We start from the raw sequence: 25,009 nt of genomic DNA on the forward strand, positions 1-25,009 counted from the left end.
GAGGACCTGCTTCCTGGTTCGTAGACTTTGTGTCTTCACATGGTGGAGGGAACAAGGGAGTTTCCCGTGCACTCTTTAAGGGCACTAATCCCATTCATGGGTGTGGAGCCTAATTATGTCTCAAAGATCTCACCTTTCCCATCACAAACACCATCACATTAGGGATTAGGTTTTAACATATAAGATTGCGGGGGGCAGAAACATTCCATCCACAGCAGTGGCCTTGATAATGTGTAACTTCTTCTGGCAGCTATAAACTGTACTTTCTTTTTTTTGTACAAAAATTGAAGTTACACTTGAGTGTGGGGGTGAGGGAAAGAGGTGAGGTTTTAGGAATTGATACTTTGAATGTTGAGCCTCAACCAATCACCTTGCTTAGCTGCCTGAAATGATGATGTGCAATACATTTAAAATTTGGAAAATAATTATTTTAGGATGATGTATGATTGTTCTGGTTTTGTAGGTTTAGATTCTGAATACCGATAAACTTTGCTATGTTGAGTATCAGTGAAGGTATTGGTAGAAGAAGCGAAAAAGGCAACTCATCTCGTTTCTTATATCATATTCTTAGACTTACTAGTGTAATAACTGTGTAAGTAGATTTTTAACAGGCTGAATACGTCATGTATTAGTACTATAGTGGTTAAGTGTTAAAATCTTTTTCTGGTTCTTTTAATAATGATGATTGATTATTTGTTCTGCTGTTGTTATTATTAATAACAATTAGGTCATTCAACATTTCAATATTTTTATTTTATCTAATAGATGAACCAACCAGCCCTAGCATTGATCATGATATTTCGCATATCCCAGCTTCTGCTGTCATCTCAGCCTCTACCTCTCAGGCACCCTCCATAGCAACCGTCCCTCTCAGCCTCACAACTTCAGCTCCTTTAATTCGGCGTCAGCTCTCCCACGACCAGGGTACGTTTCAGTGAGTGGTTGTGTAAATCACCTCTCATTCTCCATTTTCCATTTAGAACACTATGATCTTTTCACCATTAAAAGAATCTGTAAACTACTCACAAATGTTTAAGTGTTGGATTTTAATTCCAGAATCGGTTGGACCCCCCAGCCTGGATGCCCAGCCCACCTCAAAGACAGAAAGATCAAAATCGTATGATGAGGGCCTGGATGATTACAGAGAAGATGCAAAATTGTATGTCTCAAGTGTGTTATTTTAAACATTTATTGGTGGGTGTTCAGTATGGCTTTGAATATAATGAGTTTAATGACATATTTTATATATTATAACTTTGTGACATTCGAAATGCAAATAAAGTCAAAATTGTTACTTGATAATATATTAATTGAATTTTTAAAGTAATACTTAAAAATGAGTAATGCGGAAAAACATAATACAAATATATGTATATATATGTACACACACACACACACACACACACACACACACACACACACACACCGGCGGTGCCAAAAAAATGTATACACATTTTAAGAGATGTTATATATGCTCAGCAGTAGTTTGCCGTCATCAGAAGTATCTGAACGCTGATGGTAACTACTTTGAGCATCTCTTGTAATTGCAGAAGTCAGTCGTGACTTGTTATTGGTATATATTGAGTATTAAAATAATAAAATTTTTTCCTTTCTTAAAATGTGTATACATTTTTTGGGCTATATTTATATCTATATATATATATGAATGAAATAATCGCTCCCCCTCTAGGCCTCCAGCCACCCAGTTCTATTATACTTTTAGACACAACTATGTTACTGTTTTCTGTTGTTTATTTCCAGAGTTATTGTAAGTATATAACCACATACACAGTTTACATGTGCTTATGTGTATGTGTTCTAATTATTTTTATAAACTCATGATAGATGCTGTACACTCTGATCTGGAAGATCATTACATGCATATATTCTTGTCTCATTCTTTTTCATGGTTATTTAATTTTCCATTGAATAATTGCACCGTAATATATTTAACTAGTGTTCTATATTCTATTAATAGACATTTAGATTGGTCAAATCTTATGCTACCACAAACAATATTTCAGTGACTATAGTTGTACATAGTTCATTTGGCATGTAAGTGAGTGAATATGGTTGGGCAAAGGATTGTTACATCAAGGAGTTATGTGTATGTTGTGTTTTAATATCCATTGTCAGTTGCTCTCCACAAAGATTATACCAAATCATATCCCCCCCAATAGTATTCAGAAGTCTCTACTGTTCCCTCACCAACACAGCATGTTATTCACCTTTTGATTACTTTGTAAATCTAATGGTACCTTACTGTAGTTTTAATTTGAAAATTTTCTTATTAATTGAACATCACTTCATATATGTTTAAGAGATATTTATATTTCTTTTTCTGTGAACTGCTTTTTCATATTCTTGCCCATTTTCCTACTTGTTTTTCTTATTGACTTCTGGCGGTTCTTTATATAAAGGAAACTAGCCTTTTCTGAAATAAATGTTGCAAGTCTTATAACAGTCCGATATTTTTCATTTGGTTTTCTTAATTTTTTTTAACCATGCAAAAATTGTAAACATTTAATTTTTGTGTCAAATGTAGGAATTTTTTAAATGGTCTTTGGATTTTGAGTTTGAAAAAGTTTTTCCTCCAGAATTATAACAAAATTCTCCCATGTTTACTTCTCAAGTTTATATGTTATTCCTTTTTTCTTTTCTTTTCTTTTCTTTTCTTTTCTTTTCTTTTCTTTTCTTTTCTTTTCTTTTCTTTTCTTTTCTTTTTTGTATATTTACAGCTTTGCTTCATCTAGGATTTATTTTATTCTAAAGAGCCAACTTTATGTTTTCTGGTGTCTCTCAGTTGTCACAAAGGCATCTGTTGAATATTATACTTTCCAACTGATATTTTATCTTTATTATATACTAAATTATTATATGTATTTAGTTTTGTTTTAAGATTCTGTTCCATTTATTTATCTGTTTATTCATGTATACCAGATTCTGTTAATTATGGTGTGTTTTTTGTTTGTTTTTGTGTTAAGATTTTATTGGGGTAGGGAAACAGGACTTTATTGGGGAACAGTGTGTACTTCCAGGACTTCTTTCCAAGTCAAGTTGTTGTCCTTTCAATCTTAGTTGTGGGGGGTGCCATTCAGCTTCAAGTTGTTCTCCTTTCAGTCTTAGTTGTGGAGGGCGCAGCTCAGCTCCAGGTCCAGTTGCCGTTGCTAGTTGCAGGGGGCGCAGCCCACCATCCCCCGCAGGAGTCAAAACTGGCAACCTTGTGGTTGAGAGGATGTGCTCTAACCAACTGAGCCATCCGGGAGCTCAGTGGCAGCTCAGCCCAAGGTGCTGTGCTCAATTTTAGTTACAGGGGGTGCTGCCCACCATCCCTCACGGGACTCGAGGTGCTGAACTGGCAACCTTGTGGTCGAGAGCCCTCTGGCCCATGTGGGAATCGAACCGGCAGCCCTCGGAGCTAGGAGCATGGAGCTCCAACCCCCTGAGCCACCGGGCCAGCCCTGTGGTGGTTTTATAATGTTTTTATTACTATATGTTTGGGATAGTATACCTCATTACTTTGTTCCAAATTCTGGCTATTTTTGTTTGTTTTACTATTTGAACTTTAAAATCAATTTTTTAGTTCTTAAATTCCTGTGGATATTTTCATTGACATAATGTTTAATTTAGAGAATGTGGACATCTTTATGATATTGAACCATATGTCAAAGACCAGTGTCTTTTTTATTAGGGTATTGTATAGATTCTCTGAGGCTTCCATATGATGGTTACCTGTGTTCCAATCAAATTAGTTCTTCCTAGACCAGCTATTTGAGGGAAATTTGTGTGAGTGTGGCCTGGGCAGAGGTCCAGGCTAGTAGGAATTTTTCTAATGAGGCAGGCAGGAATGGATTTGTGAGCTCTTTTAACATTTACTTCTCCCTCACTGAAAGATATAAGTAGTTGCCATATTTCAGAGTCTATTTCGCTCTACACATTGCTTACTGCAAAGATGGCAGGACAGTATGTTTTCTCTTTCGTTTTCACCTCTCCTATACATGGTGATAAATGAGGCTCCTGTCACCAGCAAAAACACCTTATTTGCCATTGTTCCAAACCAGGAAAGGTCGGTTTGATCTCTCAGAGAACAGTGCACTGCAGTTTTGGTAGAGATGCCACCAGTGGTGTCCTCTCTTCCTTTATCCATTTTTTACTTCACTGCATTTATCCACCTTTTTTCATATATTGTAGTTCAGAATTATAGATGTCTCCTGATATTATTGGAGATTTAGTTCATATGTTTGTTTCTGGTTTCATTGTTGTTTGGGGTCGTTTCTGAAAGGAGAGGACAGTGTCATCTTCAGTCACGTATTAAAATCTCAAGTTCCTTAAATGAATTGGGTATTTAAAAAAAAACAACAAAAAACAACTTTGTTCTCTAAAGTTAAACGATTTTGAATAACTAATGTGAACCTGACTTGTGGAGCCCTAAGTCTTTTCAGTGCCAACTGTTGTTCTTATTGTAACTACCCAGAAAGTGGTTGGAGGGTAGGGTGGTCGGCCATGAGTAGCCTCGACTCCTCTGCTGCATTTACCCTTTCAAGTGTCTACAGCTGAATGAGTGTAGCCATGCTGTTCTCTCTGCATCTGAGTGTTGATGGCACCTACTTATCAATCATTATTAACACTGTGGAAATCCTCCATTGCAACTATGGTTACCTAATGATAGAAAGCCTAATGGTTAGCCTGAGTTGAATAGCTTTTCCTAGATCTTAAAAAAAAAAAAAAAAAGGATAAGAAAAATCTCACACATTATGCAGAAACAGTTTTAATGTACCAGATCAGCTAAGAAAGCTTCTATCATTGTATCAAAAGTTAAAGAAAGTACTTATAAAATTAGCTGTTTTTCTCATTTGCATTGAACGGTGAACATTTAACATGTAATGATGAAATGTCAGCTCATTAATGAAAGTTAGTTGTAATATTCAGTCTTTTGAGGTATTTTATGCACCACTGAAAATATTTCTGTACTCCTTTTTCAACAGGTCCTTTCAACACATATCTAGCCTGAAGGGAATCAAGGTTGGTATTCAGTATTTTTAAAATATCAGCAAATGATAAACGTTTCTATTTACTTTAGTTTCCTTTAGCTCTTCATAGAGAATTATTTCTTTTATCCATTAGAGACATTTTATAAATGTCATAATCTTTTATTTTGTAAGTTTCGAAGACATTTTCGAAAATGTTATATATAAAGTGTTCTTTCCTAATTTCTAAACATATTCATCAAGTATATATTACTGTACACACATTATGCTGGTTTTTCCCACTTTATCAGTTTATGGCCAAAAATGGAACTGCTCCGTCAGTAATCCTTCTATATTTTATTGTAGGTTTGGTTTTCTATCCTCAACATTATTATTTATAATAATTGCCCTCCCTCCTACAGCCTACTCTATCCTTTCCTATCTACCCTTCCCTCAGACCTCATTGGAAAAATAAAAAAACTGTTAGCCAGGAATTTCCTTATTTTACCTTCTCCAAAAATATTAGATACCTTCAATTATACCCACACTTTTTGCCTTCTTTACGCTTGTCTTAAATATCTTTGTACTTGGAGCAGTATCTTACTAAAAACCAACACCCACATTTCTTCTTTGGGTTCAGTTATTTCTCACTTTCTCAAGACCCCTCTCTTCTGCAAAATCACTCTTTCTAGTGGCTCACTCATTCACCATCATACATAAGAACATTCTACTGTATAAGCATGTTCTAAAGACCTTCTCTGAATCCATATTTCCCCTATTGTTACTCTTACTTTCCACTTTTTACAGCAAAACTCCCTGAACAGAAAAAGTCCACAGTTTCCACTTGCTCACATCATCTCTTTCTTAACCCACACATATCAAAAGTGACCCTGCTCCTGCCAGGGTTACCAGGGATATCCAGGTTCCCAAACTACTGGTTACTTAGATTTTTAACTTATTTGTCCTTCCAGTAGTATCCAACACAATTTCCTACTCCTTTCCTGAAACCTTTTCTTCTGCTGGTTTCTCTGTCTAATATTTAAAATGATGGAATGTCTAGAGCTGGTTCTGACCTCTGTTTTCTCTCTAGCTTGATTTCTTTGATGCTTACACAGAGGCCTCCCGTAGTTTACATTGCTGGCCTTGACCTATTCTCCAAACCTCAGTTCAGTAGACTACTGCCTATATGTCATCTCCATTTGGATTTTTAGTGAGCAATCAAGGTTCACGTGCCAAAAAGGTCTCAGTCACCTCCAAACTTGTTTATCCCTCAGTTTTTTCCGTCTCACTAAGTCCATTTCTATCCACCCTGTTGTTCAAGCCATAAATCTAGGAATTAGCCTTGTTTCTTCTTTATCACCCTCCCCCATATTAAATTCTGTCACCTCTACCTCCTGAATCTTTACATTCCTCCCTGAATTCACTTATGTTACCTTAGTCCAAGCTGTTATCCATCCCCACCTGAATCCCGTCAGTAACACCTCTTTCCATGGTTGTTCCTTTAAAATCCATTTTCCATGTAGCAAGCAGAGTGACCTTTGACCTGAGGAATTAGATCATGTCACTCCCTGATTCATCATGTAATGTCTTCCTTTATACTTCCTACGTGACCTAAACAATCGGTAATTAGCTATTTCTCTTACTCAAATTGAATAGTTAACATTTAAAATGCAGATGATGAATATACATTCATTAGCTATATGTGCTCCCTGAACTTTTCTTCCCCTCGCCTTTCATGGTTGGCTCTTTTTAAAAATTTTCCTCCAGTTTTAAACTTAAATGTTCCTTCCTGAGAGAGATCTTGCCTCAACACCACCAATTTATAGCTACTGCTCAGTCATTCATTATTGCATCTCACTGTTTTCATTCTTGAAATGACACTAATCACAATCTTATCATTTCCTTGTTTTTTATTTTTTGTTCTTCTTTGTCTTTTTTGCATTAAAATGCGATCTCTTGAGAGCAGGAAAATTATACTATTTTTATTGTTTTTTTAATGATTAAAAATTCCTTCAGATGACTTTTAAGAAAAATGGTGTTGGTTAGTTCACATATTTTTTTAACAAGACCAGAAACTTTTCTAATGTAATTGATAAAGTTAGGATTTTTTTTAAAAAGCCCCTCATTGGAATATTAAATAAAAAACTGTTTTCAGCAAAGCAATTTCAACATGCAAATATTTATAAAGGAAAAAGCTGATGTTTTACTGTGTTTTCTTGGCCTTTTTTGTAGATCACAGACAGCCAAAAGTCATCAGAAGACTCTGGATCCAGAAAAGATTCTTCCTCAGAGGTTTTCAGTGATGCTGCCAAGGAGGGGTGGCTCCATTTCCGACCACTTGTCACTGATAAGGGCAAGGTAGTATGTTTTCTGCGCTACTGGGAGCGAATGAAATGCAGGCCCTAAAAAATAAAGCATAAAGTCTATATACATAAAATGGCAAAAGATCCAGAATAAAGAGTGGAAAACCTCACTGATAAATACCTTTTTCTCCGTGAATAAAGTTATTTTTAAAAAAAATTCTAATCACTGATTAAATTTTATACTTTTTTCATTGTGTGCATCAACTACATATGGAATATATTGGCTTATATTTTGTTAATGTAAATGAGAAATGGAAGTATTTAAGAAGAAACTGCTTTTATTATTAAGTAGCTTATTAGCCATAGATTAACACAGAGTAATCTTTTAAGGAGTGGCACTTATCCATATTAATAATTAAAAAAAATTTATTTAACTTTTTCCAGTTTATTTTTTCAAGTTGCATTTATCATTTCTTTGTTTCCCTTTATTTTGTAAGTATTGATTTCTATAAATGAATGTCACAATATCAATATATGCTTCATTAAAGGAGACCAATACAATGAAAATTTTGCCATAAAATTTCCTACAATATTTTAGGTGGCTTACTTAGAAGTAAAATTTAATACAGTCAAAGAGTTTAAATTTTTTAAGAAAACTCGTCTTGGATGTGGCAATTGTTGCTTGATTTCATGTAAAGTTAATCAGTTTTGTTAACTTAATTCATTACTCGTACAGATTGTTTTGGGATTTCCTTACGCAGTGTTTGTCATTTGCATGATCTATGACTTGTGTTAAGCCTGACTTTCACTCAAAATATTTTTCTGGCTAACTTTTTTCTTTCCTTTCTTTTCCTTTACCAATTGTTAAAATACATTTTGCTATACTTGTTTTATCTAAATTACTTTGTTTATTTTATTTTCCCAACCAAATTAAAGATTTCACTACCCTTGATTTTGGTATGAATACATTGCCTAACCTGGTTTCCGCTCCTAATAAGTATACAGTGATGTAAATCAGACACCTGCTACATTTCGTATACATTTATGCATATTAGCAGTGTTGCTTAATTAATGTGTTTACTCTGTCACTAAGACTTAGCCAAATATTAAGTATTCCTGAACTGTTTCTTGTTTTCTAGCGAGTTGGCGGAAGCATTCGGCCTTGGAAGCAGATGTATGTGGTACTTCGGGGCCATTCTCTTTACTTGTACAAAGATAAACGAGAACAGATGACTCCATCTGAAGAAGAACAACCCATCAGTGTTAATGCTTGCTTAATAGACATCTCGTACAGTGAGACCAAGAGGAAAAATGTGTTCCGACTTACCACATCAGACTGTGAATGCCTCTTTCAGGCAGAAGACAGAGACGATATGTTAGCATGGATCAAGACCATCCAGGAGAGTAGCACCCTCAATGAGGAGGTGTGTGTTCAGAATGATGTTGATAGAATCGGACAGGTTCACAGCAATTTTCTTCTTTTCTTTCAGAAGACCGAAAGGATTGAACACATTTTGAAAAATTATAGTATGCTATTTTCACTTAAAAGTAGTTGATTGAAAAGAAAGCTCAACTTTACCCATTTTATATTATTTTTATTTATTGAAAAATCACCATTACTGAACTAGAAAAATAGATTATTGATGTATTCTGCATACCTTTTTGGAAGCAATGAATAACAAGTCGGGAGAACTAGGTTCCTAGTCCAGGTCATTTCCTTTATGACTAAATAATTCCAGGTGTGACTCCTTATCACAACGAGAGGACTGTTGTATGGCTTAAGTTATAGTGAAATACTTATCAAAACAAATTACTATGTAAATGCAAAGAGATACTGATATGATCATTTTTGTTAATGGAATTATGCAGGTAAGAATATAATACAACCTATTGTAATACGGTAAGTGGTTTCTAAGAAAACTGGCATTATGAGAAATCATATTATAAGCCTGTTTTTATTTTTATTTTTTTTTATTTTTTATTTTTTATTTTTTATTTTTATTATTATTTTTTTTTAATTAATCAATTTATTTATTAGTTTCAGGTGTACAAAACAAGGTAATACTTAGACGTTCATCATTTATATCCCTCATACTGTGAACCCCCCTCCCCCCATCCACTATCCCTCCGACCTCACACTGAACCATCACATTATATATATAAAATTATAGTTGGCATTCATTAATGTTTAGCTTCTGATGTACAATGCCATGATCATATAAGCCTGTTTTTAATAGGGAGTAATGTTTAGGGACTTAGAGAGTTTCTGATTCACAACCATCAAGACATTTTTACAGGAGGAATTTCAGAAGTAAAGGTGGTTTTTTTTAAGTATATGTAACTATAAATTTTAGGGCAAGAATTCAGCAATGATTAAGTCTAGCTTTTACTCGAGAGTACCTTTTCTCATGTTATTAACACAGTTTTTCTTACACATTGTTTTCATTTTTTGTGCCCATTGTTAGGACAAAAAAAGCATAACTTTCTTTTTTCTTAGTTTTCCTGCAGTATGCAGGAACACCTATGTTAGCTGTAAGGTTATGCTAATTATCTTCTCTAATTTAGTTTACTGTATCCAATTCAAATTATGAAAACTTATGTCATAGGAAAAATGTCTGTTTTTTTCCTCTGGTAGTTTACACCCTACCTTGTTTGTGGTTAAAAATTAACACCAGATCTTACCAATGCCATCTTTGTTCTACAACTACCGTTATAAAGAGAGCATCAGACCTGAATTTTCTCAAAGAAACAGGGAGAATAAGAACTTGAATGTAGATTGCAGCTTTAAGTAACAGTTCCTGGGAGCTCTTATTTAAGAAGCACCTGCTCTGTGCTAGGCATTCTGTTCAGCTGTAGTGTCCTTGTTAAAATTCCTTCAGATGATTTCATCCTTGAAACATAGGACTGTTTTAAGGACTGAATGAGATAGTACATATGAAGAATGCAGCATACTGCCTGGTAGATAATAAACATTTACTTAATGTCAGCCATTATCATCTAATGTAAAGACACAGGTATTTTTTCCCTTGTTTTATAGATAAGAAAGTAATAATTCACTGAGTCTGTAACATATGGCAGACATGCTTTTAAGCATTTTACATGAATTAATCTCAGCAACCATATGAATGTGTCCTATTATTATCATCATCTCCATTTCACTAACGAGGAAACTATGTGACTAAGAGAGGTTAAGTAATTTCCCTAAGATCACATAGCTGATAAGCGTCAGGACTAGAATTAAACCAGGCAATCTTATTCTATATCTTAACCATATGATTTCTCTGCTGGTAGTGGGAAGAGTTTATTTGAATTCAAGATTGTGATTCTAAAGCCTGTATTTTTTTGTAAATTGTAATGCTCATTATAATCAAAATGAGACAAGTGAAAAAAAAATGTTGAAGACACATGTCAACGTACAATTGGAATCAACAGAAAAAAATCATCAGTCCATGGTGAACACTGAGTTTACCAAATCGCATATTATAAAAGTTAGCCTGTTGAGGTTAAAAAAAAAACAATTTTGAGCTTTTCTCTTCTAATGACCTGTCAATTTCGACACTAATTGACCCTTAACTCTCTATTTCTACAAGTTAATTATTAACAAATTCTGGCAATATTTTTTCACCTTTTATCCAATGGTATTATTTTGAAATGATCATTCTTTCTGGTATTAGTGAGAGAAAAAAACTGGCTCTCTACTTCCCAGTCATTGATTAAAAATGACAGGTCAATAAGTTTGAACACTTGCTGTTCACTGGTACTATTCTAGATGTAGTGGTACAGAAAATAAATAGAAAACTCTCAGCAGTGAGGGAGGCACTTAGAACATTTGTCATGTAGTGATGGTGGGTGGTGATGTTGAACAGAGGTTTAGAACAACTCCACTGAGAGTATAGTGTCTGTATTGAATAAGCAAAATAAGACAATAGAGAGCCCAAACAAGGAGGGATACCACTTTTTTCTTAGAATTGACTTTCTGATTTAACCTTCTATTTATTCTCTAGGACACTGGAGTTACTAACAGGGATCTAATTAGTCGAAGAATAAAAGAGTATAACAGTCTGATGAGGTGAGAATCCCATCATGTCTATAAGTTAATTTGGATGTAAAATACAAATTGTTAAGAAACACTCATTTCTTTCAGCAGCAAAGCAGAACAGTTGCCAAAAACACCTCGTCAGAGTCTCAGCATCCGGCAGACTTTGCTTGGTGCTAAATCCGAGCCAAAGACGCAAAGTCCACACTCTCCGAAGGAAGAGTCAGAAAGGAGGCTTCTCAGTAAAGGTACTGATGTGGTGTTCTCAGATAAATTGGACAAATAAAATGACTTGAAATTGGGATTTGAAAGGTATTTTCACATTTTTCTGTACCATTTTTGCTGACCTCAGCCCAGTGTGAGCCAGCTCAAAGACCACCGTGGGCCTGGTCTAGGCCAATGGGGCCTTCTCTTTTAAGGTGGGGTCCAAGACACAAAGTGAAGGAAAGTACAGCTCATATACCTATACTAAAGACACTAGAAATTGGATTAATGCAGACGATCCAGGTACTGTCATTTGGAGATAAATTGTTTCCTTTTTTGCAAAAGTCTCACTATGAAGCTGTCACATTGATTCTATTTTCTTGACTGTTTTAGAGAAAATCCTGGTACAGATTTTAAAAGGGTAAAGAAGCATAATTGATACTCACTAAATTATATGGAAGGTTAAAAGGAGCGTTATATTGGGAAGAGAAAGTAATACAATATTTTTGATAAATAATAGGATCCATTATTTATAGTATAGCACTCTGATTTATAAAAATGTTTGATAAAGGATTTTTAAAGTCATGATTTAAACTCTCTTGTTTCCATTTTCTTTCTTACATCATTTCATTTTGAATAACAATCAAAAGATGATACCAGTCCCCCCAAAGACAAAGGCACATGGAGAAAAGGCATTCCAAGTATTATGAGAAAGACATTTGAGAAAAAACCTACTGCTACAGGGACATTCGGGGTCAGACTGGATGATTGCCCACCAGCTCATACGAATCGGGTAGGAGATACCAGCCGGCCGGATTTCCTAGATGTTAATTCAGTTGTAGTCATAATAGGACCTACTTACGCAGCTTTTCAGGTAGCAGAGAGTATCTGTCAATTTATTGAGCGTTTTCCTCTTGACCTTAGTTTCCCTAAGCATTTCTGACCTGTAAGGATGTGTTGAGTAATTTTATCTATAATGTTTTTTATTCTAATCTGTTGACCCTGAAATAGAATAAATATTCAGCCATTATGTATTTATCTGAAATGGTCAGTAAGAATTTATTTTCAAATCATGTGTGTTTCTGCTTTTAGCATTTTAAATGAGAATGAGAACGAAGACCTGATTAAGAAAATATAATAAATGTGCTTTTGTGTGTGTGTGTGTGTGTGTGTGTGTATACAACAACTATGTTAGGATTCCTATCATGAGTTTATTGATGTTATTTTTGCCCCCTCTTCTTTTTTTGACTTTATTCCCCTTTATTTAACTGAACTGTTCTCACATTCTCCTTACTTGCTCTTGTTTCCTCTTCAGACTGACTGTTATCTCCCTGTGGACCCTTCCCTTTCTGTCTCGACCTATTTTTCTCTCCCCACTGTCTCATATATCTCTTGCTGGTTTTATCAGTTCTCAGTTCTGCACTGTCTATATTCTTTATTTTCTCTGTATCAAATAACAGCAATTTATATATTTCGTTTTGGAGAAAAGGGCCTTTTAGCTACGGTGTACATCTACTAAGTATAAACATTGGCGCTGTATTAAATAAAATGTTTATTTCTTGTTTTGCAGTATATTCCACTAATAGTTGACATATGTTGCAAATTAGTTGAAGAAAGAGGTCTTGAGTATACAGGTATTTATAGAGTTCCTGGAAATAATGCCGCCATCTCAAGTATGCAAGAGGAGCTCAACAAGGGGATGGCTGACATTGACATACAAGACGATGTAAGTCGTTTCTTTCCATTTGGGTAACTGATCTGTGTTGTTTTTTTCTTGGCGATATTGACTACGAAACTACTGTATTTCTATTTTGCACACCTAGAAATGGCGAGATTTGAATGTGATAAGCAGTTTACTAAAATCCTTCTTCAGAAAACTCCCTGAACCTCTCTTCACAAATGGTGAGTTAACTCCCACAAAAGATACTAGATAGAACAGTTTAAAATTACGTTGTTGGAAAAACCATAGAATATGAAATTGAACCAGGAGAAAATATTTTTGTCAAAGGAAACAGGAGATTTTGTTTAGTTCTTATTTATATGTAAGGCATAATTATGTGCTATTTTTTGTCATTTGGATTTTTTTACTCCTGGTAAATATTAATGAAATATAGAGTTTATAAAAAATTGTTTAGGCTCAGTAAAATATATATTATCCAGTTAATTCACTTTTGCAGTCAAGTTAAAAATACATTATTATTGTTCTCAGTCAGAAGTCTTCAGACCTAATAAGGTACAATAAGTAGAAAAACAGTTTTTCAGTCAAGCCAAATATTTGACTCATATAACACCATACTATATGTTGGGGGTGGGGAGGAGAAAAATGGACAGTGTATAAATATAGTTTGGTACCCTCAGAGAACTCACATTTTAGGGAATTTTATTTGGTGATAATGCTTGGAGAATCATTAAAAACCATAGGAATTTTAGAGACTTACATGTCAAAGACTATTTGTGGTCTTAACTACATTTTTTTTTTATTGTGGTTTGAAATTGAACCTTAAAAGAAAACTAGATTCCCACTCATCTAAGCAATTTAAGCTGAATTTGTTTTGTTGTTCTTACTGTTGTCAGATAAATATGCCGACTTTATTGAAGCCAATCGTAAAGAAGATCCTTTAGATCGTCTGAAAACGTTAAAAAGACTAGTAGGTATTATTTTATATTGTTGGAAATACACCTAAGATTCAGCATCTTAATCCATCATGAAAATAATATGTTTCAGATTCATGATTTGCCCGAGCATCATTATGAAACACTGAAGTTTCTTTCGGCTCATCTGAAGACAGTGGCAGAAAATTCAGAAAAAAATAAGGTATGTGAAGTGAATACCAGAGAGATGTACTTCCAGTGGATTGCTTCCTGCCAAGTAGCCAAAAATAGGGTTAAAATTCAACAAAAGCTCTACCAGACATCGTGTCTGCTGATCAGTCCCTCTAAAGATCAGTCTTGCAAGTAAAGGATCCCAAAATATCAATTGTCACCATTTTAAACAGACATTTCCTTTCATATGTATCCAGCAAGAAAAATGAAAAGGCCAGGTATTTGACTTATTTTTCAGCTGTATATCAACATTTTGAATACACAACGTTTGCACAATACAACAGTCAAAATGTACCAAACAGTATACAGTGAAAAGTAACAATTTCTTGTTTTCTATTGAGCAGATAGACCTTTTTTGTTTGTTTGTTTTAATACTATCACATTACTTTTATCAAAAACACCAAAATTTTTATTCCTTAATATTTTCTAATGCTCAGATCATGTTCAGGTTTTTCTGAATAATGTGTGGACCTTGTCTTTATAGTTTGTTTAAAGCAGTATCCAAAGAAGGTCCACACGTTGTAATCTTAACTTTTCATGATTTTCGTCAGTGATCGGTGATTGTTGTCGAAATCCATTATGTCATTAGAGGTTGCAAGTAATGATTTATTGACTCTCAGGCATTACTTCTTAAAAATACTTAGAATCATTTTGGTTTCTGGAGAAAAAAAAAAAAACAATACTTCAAGCTCAGGAATACTGCTGTCATTTCTTTTTCCAAGGGTGATGTTTGCTTCAGGTAGAGAAAAATGTATTCATTTAGGTCAGTTTAGTGGCTGTGCATGTTCTGGAAGACTGTTGCTCACAGTTGTAGTAAGGCTGGATTGTGAGATCAGTGTCAACCCGTTACCTGGCAATTGAGAAGATTACAAAGATTATAAGCTGTGTTATAATTTCCTTCAGATGCTCAGTTTCCTCAATAGTGATGAGAAGAGAGGGAGGGAGAGAGGGAGGGAGGGAGGGAGGGAGGGAGGGAGAGAGAGAGAGAGAGAGAGAGAGAGAGAGAGAGAGAGAGAGAAACGTATATTAGTTGAATGTTGAATGTACTGTTTTCAGTTCATGCAGTAGGAGCCAAAACGTTCTTAATATAATTAAAACTGAAATATTTTCTAATTATTCCATCATTTCCCAAAATATTCACTAGTTTAGCTGGATGTTAGTAGGAGTTACTGGGAAAATAGTGTTTGATGATCTAATTAGTTTAGAAAGCACTGAATTTAACAAGATTTAACAGATTTCTTAATTGCAGAATTTTTTAGAATCTTTAATATATTACTTAACACTATGAGTCTTGACTAGGTAGGAGCTGAGGCATTTCATTCCCCAACTTATTTGACTACACTTCGTGGAACATCCTTTAAAGAATACAGAATTTGTTTTAAGTAATTAATGAATAAACTGTGGACTCTTATGTAACTAGTTTTATAGAGGCGCCAGTTAAACTGTATACTCACATAATAAATATTACTATATATAAAATAATCATGTTATCATTAGTTTAAAAACTTAAATGAAATCAGAGACAATAATCTCTTTAAAATTTTACATAAGACCTTTGAGATGCTAGACTTCTATTTTTCCAACTACTTTTAACAGAACAGAGAATGAGACGACTACACCTTCTAGACGCAAAATGAGAAACATGTCTTTTATGCCCAGTTTAAGTAAACCCTTCCTGCAGTCATATTTTTTTCCACTGAGTGAACTTTCTATGAAAATACTGACTTCATTCACAGATTTCTCCTTATTTCTCTGTGGTCAGTGTAGCCTAATAATGTATGTATTATGGTAGCTAACATATTGGTTGCGTAACAATTGCTTCAGAATTGGAGATCTTTGGGTTTTCCACTTTGCGCAATATCTGAAAGGTGTGTGTGTGTGTGTCATACCTCTCACAGAATAGAACACTAGTGTGGGTCCCTGAATAGTATTTTTTTTTTCAGTATGACCTTTTTTTTTTTTTTTTTTAAATGTTGAGGAACAGTGTGTTTTTCCAATGCCCATCAGCTCCAAGTCATTGTCCTTCAATCTAGTTGTGGAGGGCGCAGCTCAGCTTTAAGTCCATTCACCGTTTTCAATCTTAGTTGCAGGGCGCACAGCCCACCATCCCATTCGGGAATTGAACTGGCAACCCTGTTGTTCAGAGCTTGCTCTGTAACCAACTGAGCCATCCGGCTACCCCTCCAGCAGCTCAGCCCTCAGTGGCTTCTATCTAATTAAAGCTTGTTGTCTTCAATCTAGTTGTGGAGGGCGCAGCTCACTGGCCCATGTGGGAATAGAATCAGCAACCCTGTTGTTAAGAGCTTGAGCTCTAACTAACTGAGCCATCTGGCCGCCCTTGTTTGGCCTTTTGAGTCCTGTGGTCATTTTTAACCCCCTGGTATATTTTCATGGTTGGTTAAAGTTATTTAACATTTTAATCAAATCTTAAGTTCAAAACATTACACCAGACACTATAAGAAATATAAAAGGAAAACAAAAGATCCACACCTTTGATAATTGTATTATTGAACAAGGAATACAGATAACATGGTTATGAATATAAGCATGTAACACTGAGGCATTCAGATTGGCACAGGATAAGCGAAGAGCTTCAGATGTTTCAGTTGAAGTAATAATTGGTCAAAAGGAATATTTCCAGACATTAGGTTTTTCCATATTAGGGATTTTCATATACTACTGGGGCAAATTTGGAAATTTTTATGTAGCGATCAAAGACTTGGAAAAAATGAATGCCAATTTAGCATTGTACCTTGTCATTAAAGCAGGAAAAAGACATTATGTGTAGATTAGTTTATGGAAATCCTAACCAGGAAGCATTATTTTTTTCACACACATCAAACATTATTCTTTGAACAAGGTTCATCAAAAGAACCTTTCAGAAATAAAATGCCAAACATACAATGAACATTTAAGTCTACATTCGTAAGAAAAATTCTGATATTTTCCCATATCATCCTTTATTTCAGATGGAACCAAGAAACCTAGCAATAGTGTTTGGCCCAACTCTTGTAAGAACATCTGAAGATAATATGACTCACATGGTCACGCACATGCCAGACCAGTACAAGATCGTAGAGACGCTTATCCAGCATGTAAGTCCAGGCTTCGCCTCATCAAGAAAACTTTCTTGAGCGGTTGATATTTGGTAGGGCAGAATATGGTTATCATATTTTTTCCTAAGAAAATGCTCTGTTCCAAAATATTGTTGTGCTTAAGAGGTTATTTAATTTCTCCTTTCACCTTTTTTATTTCAAATTTTAGCATGACTGGTTTTTCACAGAAGAAGGTGCTGAAGAACCTCTTGTAAGTATTGTCCGTCAGCATTTGTACTCTGTTATTTTCATTTGGGACGTGAGATCCTGATGCTACAACAATATCACCTTCCTGCTTTGTATGCTCTTATCTGCTTTGCACCCTGGGAGCAGGTCTATAGCGCCTCGGTTTCTGATCTAATGAAAATACAAGTATGATGGTCGTTTTGTAGTTAATTACATGTAAAGGTAAAAAATTAAGCCCATGTGTTCCACTCAGTAATGTGTCTTTTATTAAGTGTTGTTTGAATTTTAAAGAAGGTATCTTTGAAGAGATGATGAAGAGATCTTTGTTTGTTAACCATAGACAACAGTGCAGGAGGAACACACAGTGGACTCACAGCCAGTGCCAAACATAGATCATTTACTCACCAACATTGGAAGGACAGGCGCGTCCCCGGGAGACGTATCAGGTAACTCTTGCCTGGGCAGTACTGGTCTATAGGCTAAGAGCTAAATTGGTAATAACAGGAAAAAGCAAATCAATCATAAGTAAAAGTTCGCTATGATTTTGTTCCTTTTCTTCTTTTTTTCCTTTCTACGAATAAAAAATGTAATCTTCCTTTTCTGATTGATCTTACTATCTTCCAGTGACTATAATGCCCTGGACAGTGCATGGAGTTGTAATGCTTGTCAGAATGGAAATATGAGGGAAATGAGCATGCGAACCACTGTTTTGTTCTTTTTCTTTTTCTTTTTTTTAAATTCACAGTTTCCATGTAATAGTCATCACAAGGTAAAACAGATATATGCTACTGAATATGTGGTTGCTGTGATGGCAGAAAGTATGATCTAAACTGTATAAGTAGTTCTTCTTGAGCTAGATGTTCTGTTTAAAAGCGGCAAGTTAAAACTATGTTGAACTGCTAATGGGCACCGTTTTCATAAATACAGTATATTATTTGTCACTATAGATGTCACAGTAAAAGTCAATCTCTGACGTTTTCTTCTGTTTCCTCTTGCCACCCTGATGTTCGGTGAAGTTTTAGTTCTTGTAGGCTCTTTGAATGAAAATTTTCTCCTGCCAAACTTTTGCACTGATCTAGCATGTTGTTTTACACAATGTTCTCCCTTTGTCTCTAGTTCTTGTTCTAGTCCTAAAGGGTTTTTTCAGCACTAACTGACACAGGCAAATCTATACTGATGTTGAACAGGCGAAGTGGGAGGAGTCTATCACACGGTAATGTCGCTAGTGGATTCTGTGGTGTCCCTGATGGACAGCTGGAACTGTAGGAAGAAGGAGGATTGTTGCCCACACTGTAGCTGCCTGGTCTGCAGGAGTCCCCGATTCTTGTAAATGCAAACGTTGTTGATCTGTGGTGTAAATTTTCTCGTAAGATTATTGTAAACAGATCAATACTACTTTCTTAAAAGTTTTTCTGCTGTTTCTTGTTATTTCTGAAGCAGACCGTGAGGAGAAATAGCATGGTACGGTCTACGAGTTCTTAAAGTCATAAAGCATTTAGCCATGTGTTAAAAAGGGGCGTGGCACGGGGCTCAGCTCATCCATTTTGAAAATCAATTTCCCTCAAGTTGAAAGAGAAAATTTCAAAATTGGGATTATCTGGAATAGTGCTAGCCCCTTCCTACCCTCTTTGTAATTGTATAATCTGAGTTTTTGCCAGACAGTAAAATGATGGTCTCCATTTCTCCATTTCCATAATAGCTTTTGTTAATAGAGAATTACAAAACTGGTGGCAGTTTAACCAAACTAGTCAAAAGGATCCCTGACTGCACAGATATGAAACTGGGGTCTAAAGCACAAAGATCAGCATTGTTTAATATAAAGCCAAGGTGACCTGGAAACAGGGTTATCCTAACGCATCCGTATACATACAGTATATGCTTATAAAATTTAAGTTTGACAGTCTGACAAAAATCAACATCAATACACTGAGTGTCTCAATTTGTAGCTAAGGCAGCCAATAGTCTTAAAAGTCCTACATTGTGTATCAGTTTCAGATACAGGATGTGGTACATAGCACAATTCTTAAAAGGGTCTTCAAGCTTCTTTATTGCTAGATTTCATATTTAGAAAATTGAATAAACATTAGTATTTCTGTTTTGTTTAGTACAGGGCTCCTTTGCCATTCCTATCATTGAGCTGATTCTGCCTACAATTCACAGCATCCTTTCATGGCGGTGGCTTTCTGTGGTGCAGCTTGCATCTTTGTGAGCTCTGACTATCCACTGTGTTCTATTGTTTTGTTTGAGTTTTGCTTTCCCATTTTGTTCTGTGCCTGTCTTTTTCATAAGTTTTGCAATATTTGTTGAAAGAGGTAAAGATTGACTAATACTGACCATGTTTTATTTAACTTCTCACAGATTCAGCTACTAGCGACTCAACGAAATCTAAGGTAAATTGTTTCATACAATTCTGAAATATTTTAGGACGGATATTGCTTTTGGGCTAATTATTATGATTGGTATGCACATGACTTCTTTTACATCAATATACAATGATCTTTCACTGACCTTAACTTATTTGAATGTTCTGATTTTGTTGTTCCCTTGAGATAACCGAAGACATTACCACCCTGATTTACCTCAGGCAAGTCCCTGAAGTCCAACTGGGCTGAACTAAGGGAAGACCAAAGTCTTCTCAAGGGAAACATTAATTCTTAAAATAGAATATGAGAGAAGAATACTGGATTATGAATTGGAATGTTGGGTTTCTCTCCGCATAATTTAGCATAATGCAAAGTAGGCTTCCTTTCCTCATTCTTTAATGTGAAAAATTTCTAATATGTACAAAAGTAGAGAGAAGAGTATAATGAGCCCCCATGCCTCCTCTATCCATTCTCTACAATTAACACATGGCCAAGCTTGTTTCATCTGCACTCCACCCACTTTCCTTCTGGGACGATTTTGAGGCAAATCCCAAACATCACATCATTATTTCTGTAAATATTTCAGTAGTAACAGACTTGTTATTATTATATATTTTTATAGAAAATACATATTATTTCAGAAAAATGCTAGTTTTGTTTTTATAATCAAGAATTTTTAGCGTAATTTGTGTTCTACTGACAACACCATCAAATTACACAATTTGTTGAATAGGTTTTAGGAAGTTCTTACAGTTCTTAGAAAGGTTTTTATTAATTCAATTTGTCCCAGCTTTGTTCTGTTGAGACAGTAGCAACTAGAATCGTTAATACATTTCTTAAAACAAGTTCTATTTGGAAATGAGACATGAATACATGTCGTGTTTAAATGTCATAATGGGATGATATATGATTAAATTATAATTCTTGAAGAAATGTTACAAAATATTTTAATCATATTATGTCCTCATACAATATCATTCACTATCACTTATACTGTGATTTTTACCTTTATCTTTTTTTTTTGCCCTGTTTATTTTGAATAATTTTAAACCTACAAAAATGTTACTGGAATAATAGCACCCAAAACTTTTACCCTAGATTCCTCAGTTGGTAAATCTTGATACAGATTTTTTTTTCTGAGTCATTTGACAGTTACATTTAGACATGGTAACACTTTATCTCTAAATACTTCAGCACATGTCTCCTAAGAACAAGGGCATTCTATAGAATCACAGAATCACAGTATAATTAGCATATGTAGCGAATGTGAGTATAATACATTATTATTTCTAATGTACAATTTTTATACAAATTTCCCCAATTGTCCCAATAATGTTTTCTGTTTGTTTTTATTTTCTATACAGGATGCAGTCAAGGATCACTCCTTGCATTTAGTTTTCATGTCTCGTTAGATTTCTGTAGAACAGTTTTCCATCTTTTTTTTTTCCAGAAGATAAGATTTTAGATTTCGATTTCTGATCTGTTTGAAGTTCCCTCCTTCTCTTTTCCTAGATGCATATTTCTAAACCTGTTGTTTGTTATAGCCATCTCTTCATCTTAATTATGGTGGAGTTTATCCCATGCCTGTAATATAATGGATATCCAAATGGTATAACTCTTTGTAACAATTTCTCAGTTGTAAAATAATTAGTCAGTCATTTGCCCTAACACATATATGATCACAGAATCATAGAATTTTAGAAAGAACCCTAAGGTGTCGTAATGATAATATAATTTCATCACATTTAATGAAATTGAGATATTTAAAAGTGAATCACTTGCTCTGTGTCGAACACAGCAACCCAGAGGAAGGAACACTAGAGGAAGAAGCGTCAGGTCTCTAAATTCAGAGCCCTGTCACAATCATTTACCCGTACAGAATGTGTTTAAATGTGACTAACCATTACATACGTAATTATGAAAATGTCTAACTATTACATTGTTTTGTGCACCTGAAATTAATAAAAAAAAAATGTTTTTTTAAAAAAAGAGCCTATTGTGCATAGCCAACAAAGCCAGTAGCCTGCACCACAGCTTTCCCAATAGCAATGCACCGTGATCCTATGGTAAGGACGAAAAGATCTGTAACTGACCCTATGTTATTCGAGTTTTCTGATTGTGTTGTTCCCTTGCGATAACCGAAGACATTACCAACCTGATTTACCTCAGGCAAGTCCCTGAATTCAGCCTGGCTGAATGGCAGACCTTAATGAGCTGATTGGGCACAGTAGCTGTATCATATGGTGCCTATAATTAGAAAATTGAAGTCACTCGTAAGATTTTAGTAACCTGTGTCAGAATACTATATCCAACTATGTTGGAATATTAACCTGTGTTCCATATCCTGAAGAATGAAGAATGTCTGAGCATTACAGAAAGAGGGAAAGTCAGCGCATACGGGGAAGTTAATAGGAGAGCTAGATGGCATGAAGCACAAAATATTTCTTTCAAAGATAGATGTATATGAGCTGTGACTTGGCAGATACATAACCGCTGTATGACTTGACGATACATACCACCAGGAAAGAAATGGGACTAATTAAACAAAAAGTAAAATTTATCTTAAATTATCTTTATGTATAGATAGATCAAAATTTATCTTAAAAGGAGATATAAAAAAAAAGAACTACATTCTGTTGGTGCTTCTAGAGCTTTAGTAAATGTAATTCAGTAAGAAATATTTGGGGGAAAACCTTTTCAGAAAACGTACTCAATAATCTTACATTCAAAGTCTCATTTCTGATTGCTTCTCAGGGTTCTTGGGGATCTGGAAAAGATCAGTATAGCAGGGAACTGCTTGTGTCCTCCATCTTTGCAGCCGCTAGTCGCAAGAGGAAGAAGCCAAAAGAAAAAGCACAACCTAGCAGCTCAGAAGACGAATTGGACACTGTGTTTTTTAAGAAAGAAAATGCAGAACAATGTCACAGTGATACTAAAGAAGAATCCAAAACAGAGAGTGAGACATTGAGCCGAAAACAAAGGATCATCATTTCCAAAGAAAACAATGCTAAGAAAGACAGTAGTACAGCAAAAGATGAAAAGACATTGCTACGAAAGGAGAGAATGCCATCTGAAGAGCCTTCACCCCCACACAGTTCAAAACATAACAAGTCACCAACTCTGAGCGGCCGCTTCTCCATCCTGAGAGAGAGCCCCCGGTCCCTGGTGACACAGAAGCCCTCCCATTTGGAGGAGACAGGGTCGGACTCCGGCACTTTGCTCAGCACTTCTTCACAGGCTTCTCTGGCAAGGTTTTCCACTAAGAAAAGCACTAGTCCAGAAACGAAACACGGTGAGTTTCTGGCCACTGTCAGCACCATCACCTCAGATTATTCAACCACCTCATCTGCTACATACGTGACCAGCCTCGACTCCAGCCGACTCAGCCCTGAGGTGCAGTCCGTCGCAGAAAGTAAGGGAGACGAAGCTGATGATGAGAGAAGCGAACTGATCAGTGAGGGACGGCCTGTGGAAACAGACAGCGAGAGTGATTTCCCTGTGTTTCCCACCGCTTTGACTTCAGAGAGGCTTTTCCGCGGAAAACTACAAGAAGTTACTAAGACGAGCCGGAGAAATTCAGAAGGGAGTGAAGTAAGTTGCACTGAGGGAAGTTTAACCCCCAGTTTAGATAGCCGTAGACAGCTCTTCAGTTCACATAAACTGATTGAATGTGATACACTATCCAGGAAAAAATCTGCCAGATTCAAGTCAGACAGTGGAAGTCTAGGAGATGCCAAGAATGAGAAAGAAACACCTTCAATAACTAAAGTGTTTGATGTTATGAAAAAAGGAAAATCAACAGGGAGTTTACTAACACCAACCAGAAGTGAAGCAGAAAAACAGGAACCCACTTGGAAAATGAAAATAGCAGATCGGTTAAAACTGAGACCCAGAGCTCCGGCAGATGACATGTTTGGAGTAGGAAATCAAAAAACGAATGCTGAGACTGCTAAAAGGAAAAACATCAAACGTCGGCATACACTCGGAGGGCATAGAGATGCTACTGAAATCAGTGTTTTGAATTTTTGGAAAGCGCACGAGCAGAGTGGGGAGAGAGAATCTGAACTTTCAGCTGTGAACCGGTTAAAGCCAAAATGCTCAGCCCAGGACCTGTCAATCTTAGACTGGCTTGCAAGGGAACGCTTCCGCACCAGTACATCTGACCTTCGAGGAGAAATGGGAGACACCCAACCACAGAGTACTAGCACATTAGAAATTTCCACGATGGACACACCTGGGTCTTTTCAGTCGGATGCAGGCAGTTCTCCCAGTACCTTGGCTTCAGGTAACAGGCCTCTTCTTTCCAAACCACCACAGTCACCTGACCAAATAAATGGAGAAAGCTTCCAGAACATGAGCCAAAATGCGAGTTCTGCAACCTCATAAACTGCCTGAATCCCCAGGCAGTAAAGCACAGCTTCAACCCTGTCTTTAAACTGGAGGTATGTCCACTATAGCAAATAAAAGGCTACTGTTACACGTTCCGGTAACTCTGTAAATATTTTCTTGTACCAGAATTGTTATTATGCAGCCTTCATTTGGGCTGGTTTCATCATTTTGCACTGTGAAATAGCTTTACAGTGCATTACTACAGCCAGAAGAACATATATATACATATATATATGTATATATATGTGTGTGTGTGTGTGTGTGTGTGTATATATGTATATACATATATATATATACATATATATATATTTAAAAATATATTGGATAGTTGTATACAAATGAGTAAGGTATTTGTTGCAACTTACTACATAGTGTATACCCAAGATTACTGAAGAAAATAGCTGGCATTAGTGTACAGCAAATGTGTTCTTTTGGTTTCATCACTAACAAAAGTGCCTCATCATAAAAATCCATTTGGTTTTTAGGGTGCCATATTGTTAAAATTAGATAACTTGCATTGAATAAATGAATGTGTTTTATTGGTAACAAATTTCATTACATTTACCAGTTTTAACACAGGTGGATATGGAATTTCCATTCTTTAGTCATTCCAGGTGGATCTCTGAGTTTTATATTCAAACTT

The 25,009-nt window shown here is 35.6% G+C and overlaps 1 protein-coding gene across 8 annotated transcripts in view; it reads left to right on the forward strand.

The window, feature by feature from the left end:
• ARHGAP21 (Rho GTPase activating protein 21) overlaps positions 1-24,498 on the forward strand; it is a gene marked incomplete at its 5' end in the record, with an annotated part of 117,656 nt that extends 93,158 nt beyond the window's left edge. For 4 of the 8 annotated variants that reach the window (XM_081059555.1, XM_081059559.1, XM_081059553.1 and 1 more), the window contains 17 exons: positions 766-924; positions 1,057-1,159; positions 4,986-5,022; positions 7,200-7,325; positions 8,410-8,694; positions 11,275-11,339; positions 11,415-11,554; positions 12,161-12,303; positions 13,081-13,236; positions 13,334-13,412; positions 14,085-14,158; positions 14,236-14,325; positions 17,303-17,428; positions 17,598-17,639; positions 17,955-18,060; positions 19,973-20,004; positions 22,732-24,498. In XM_081059555.1, coding sequence (XP_080915681.1) covers positions 766-924; positions 1,057-1,159; positions 4,986-5,022; positions 7,200-7,325; positions 8,410-8,694; positions 11,275-11,339; positions 11,415-11,554; positions 12,161-12,303; positions 13,081-13,236; positions 13,334-13,412; positions 14,085-14,158; positions 14,236-14,325; positions 17,303-17,428; positions 17,598-17,639; positions 17,955-18,060; positions 19,973-20,004; positions 22,732-24,363 — 3,395 coding nt within the window. In that variant the 3' untranslated portion in view covers positions 24,364-24,498. The remainder of the gene's footprint in view (positions 1-765; positions 925-1,056; positions 1,160-4,985; positions 5,023-7,199; positions 7,326-8,409; positions 8,695-11,274; positions 11,340-11,414; positions 11,555-12,160; positions 12,304-13,080; positions 13,237-13,333; positions 13,413-14,084; positions 14,159-14,235; positions 14,326-17,302; positions 17,429-17,597; positions 17,640-17,954; positions 18,061-19,972; positions 20,005-22,731) is intronic. The other 4 variants (XM_081059556.1, XM_081059560.1, XM_081059554.1 and 1 more) reach the window with 1 other exon arrangement.
• Between the last annotated feature and the right edge of the window lie 511 nt (positions 24,499-25,009).

Source organism: Rhinolophus hipposideros (assembly GCF_964194185.1).
Source record: "Rhinolophus hipposideros genome assembly, chromosome: 1".
Taxonomy (NCBI): domain Eukaryota; kingdom Metazoa; phylum Chordata; class Mammalia; order Chiroptera; family Rhinolophidae; genus Rhinolophus; species Rhinolophus hipposideros.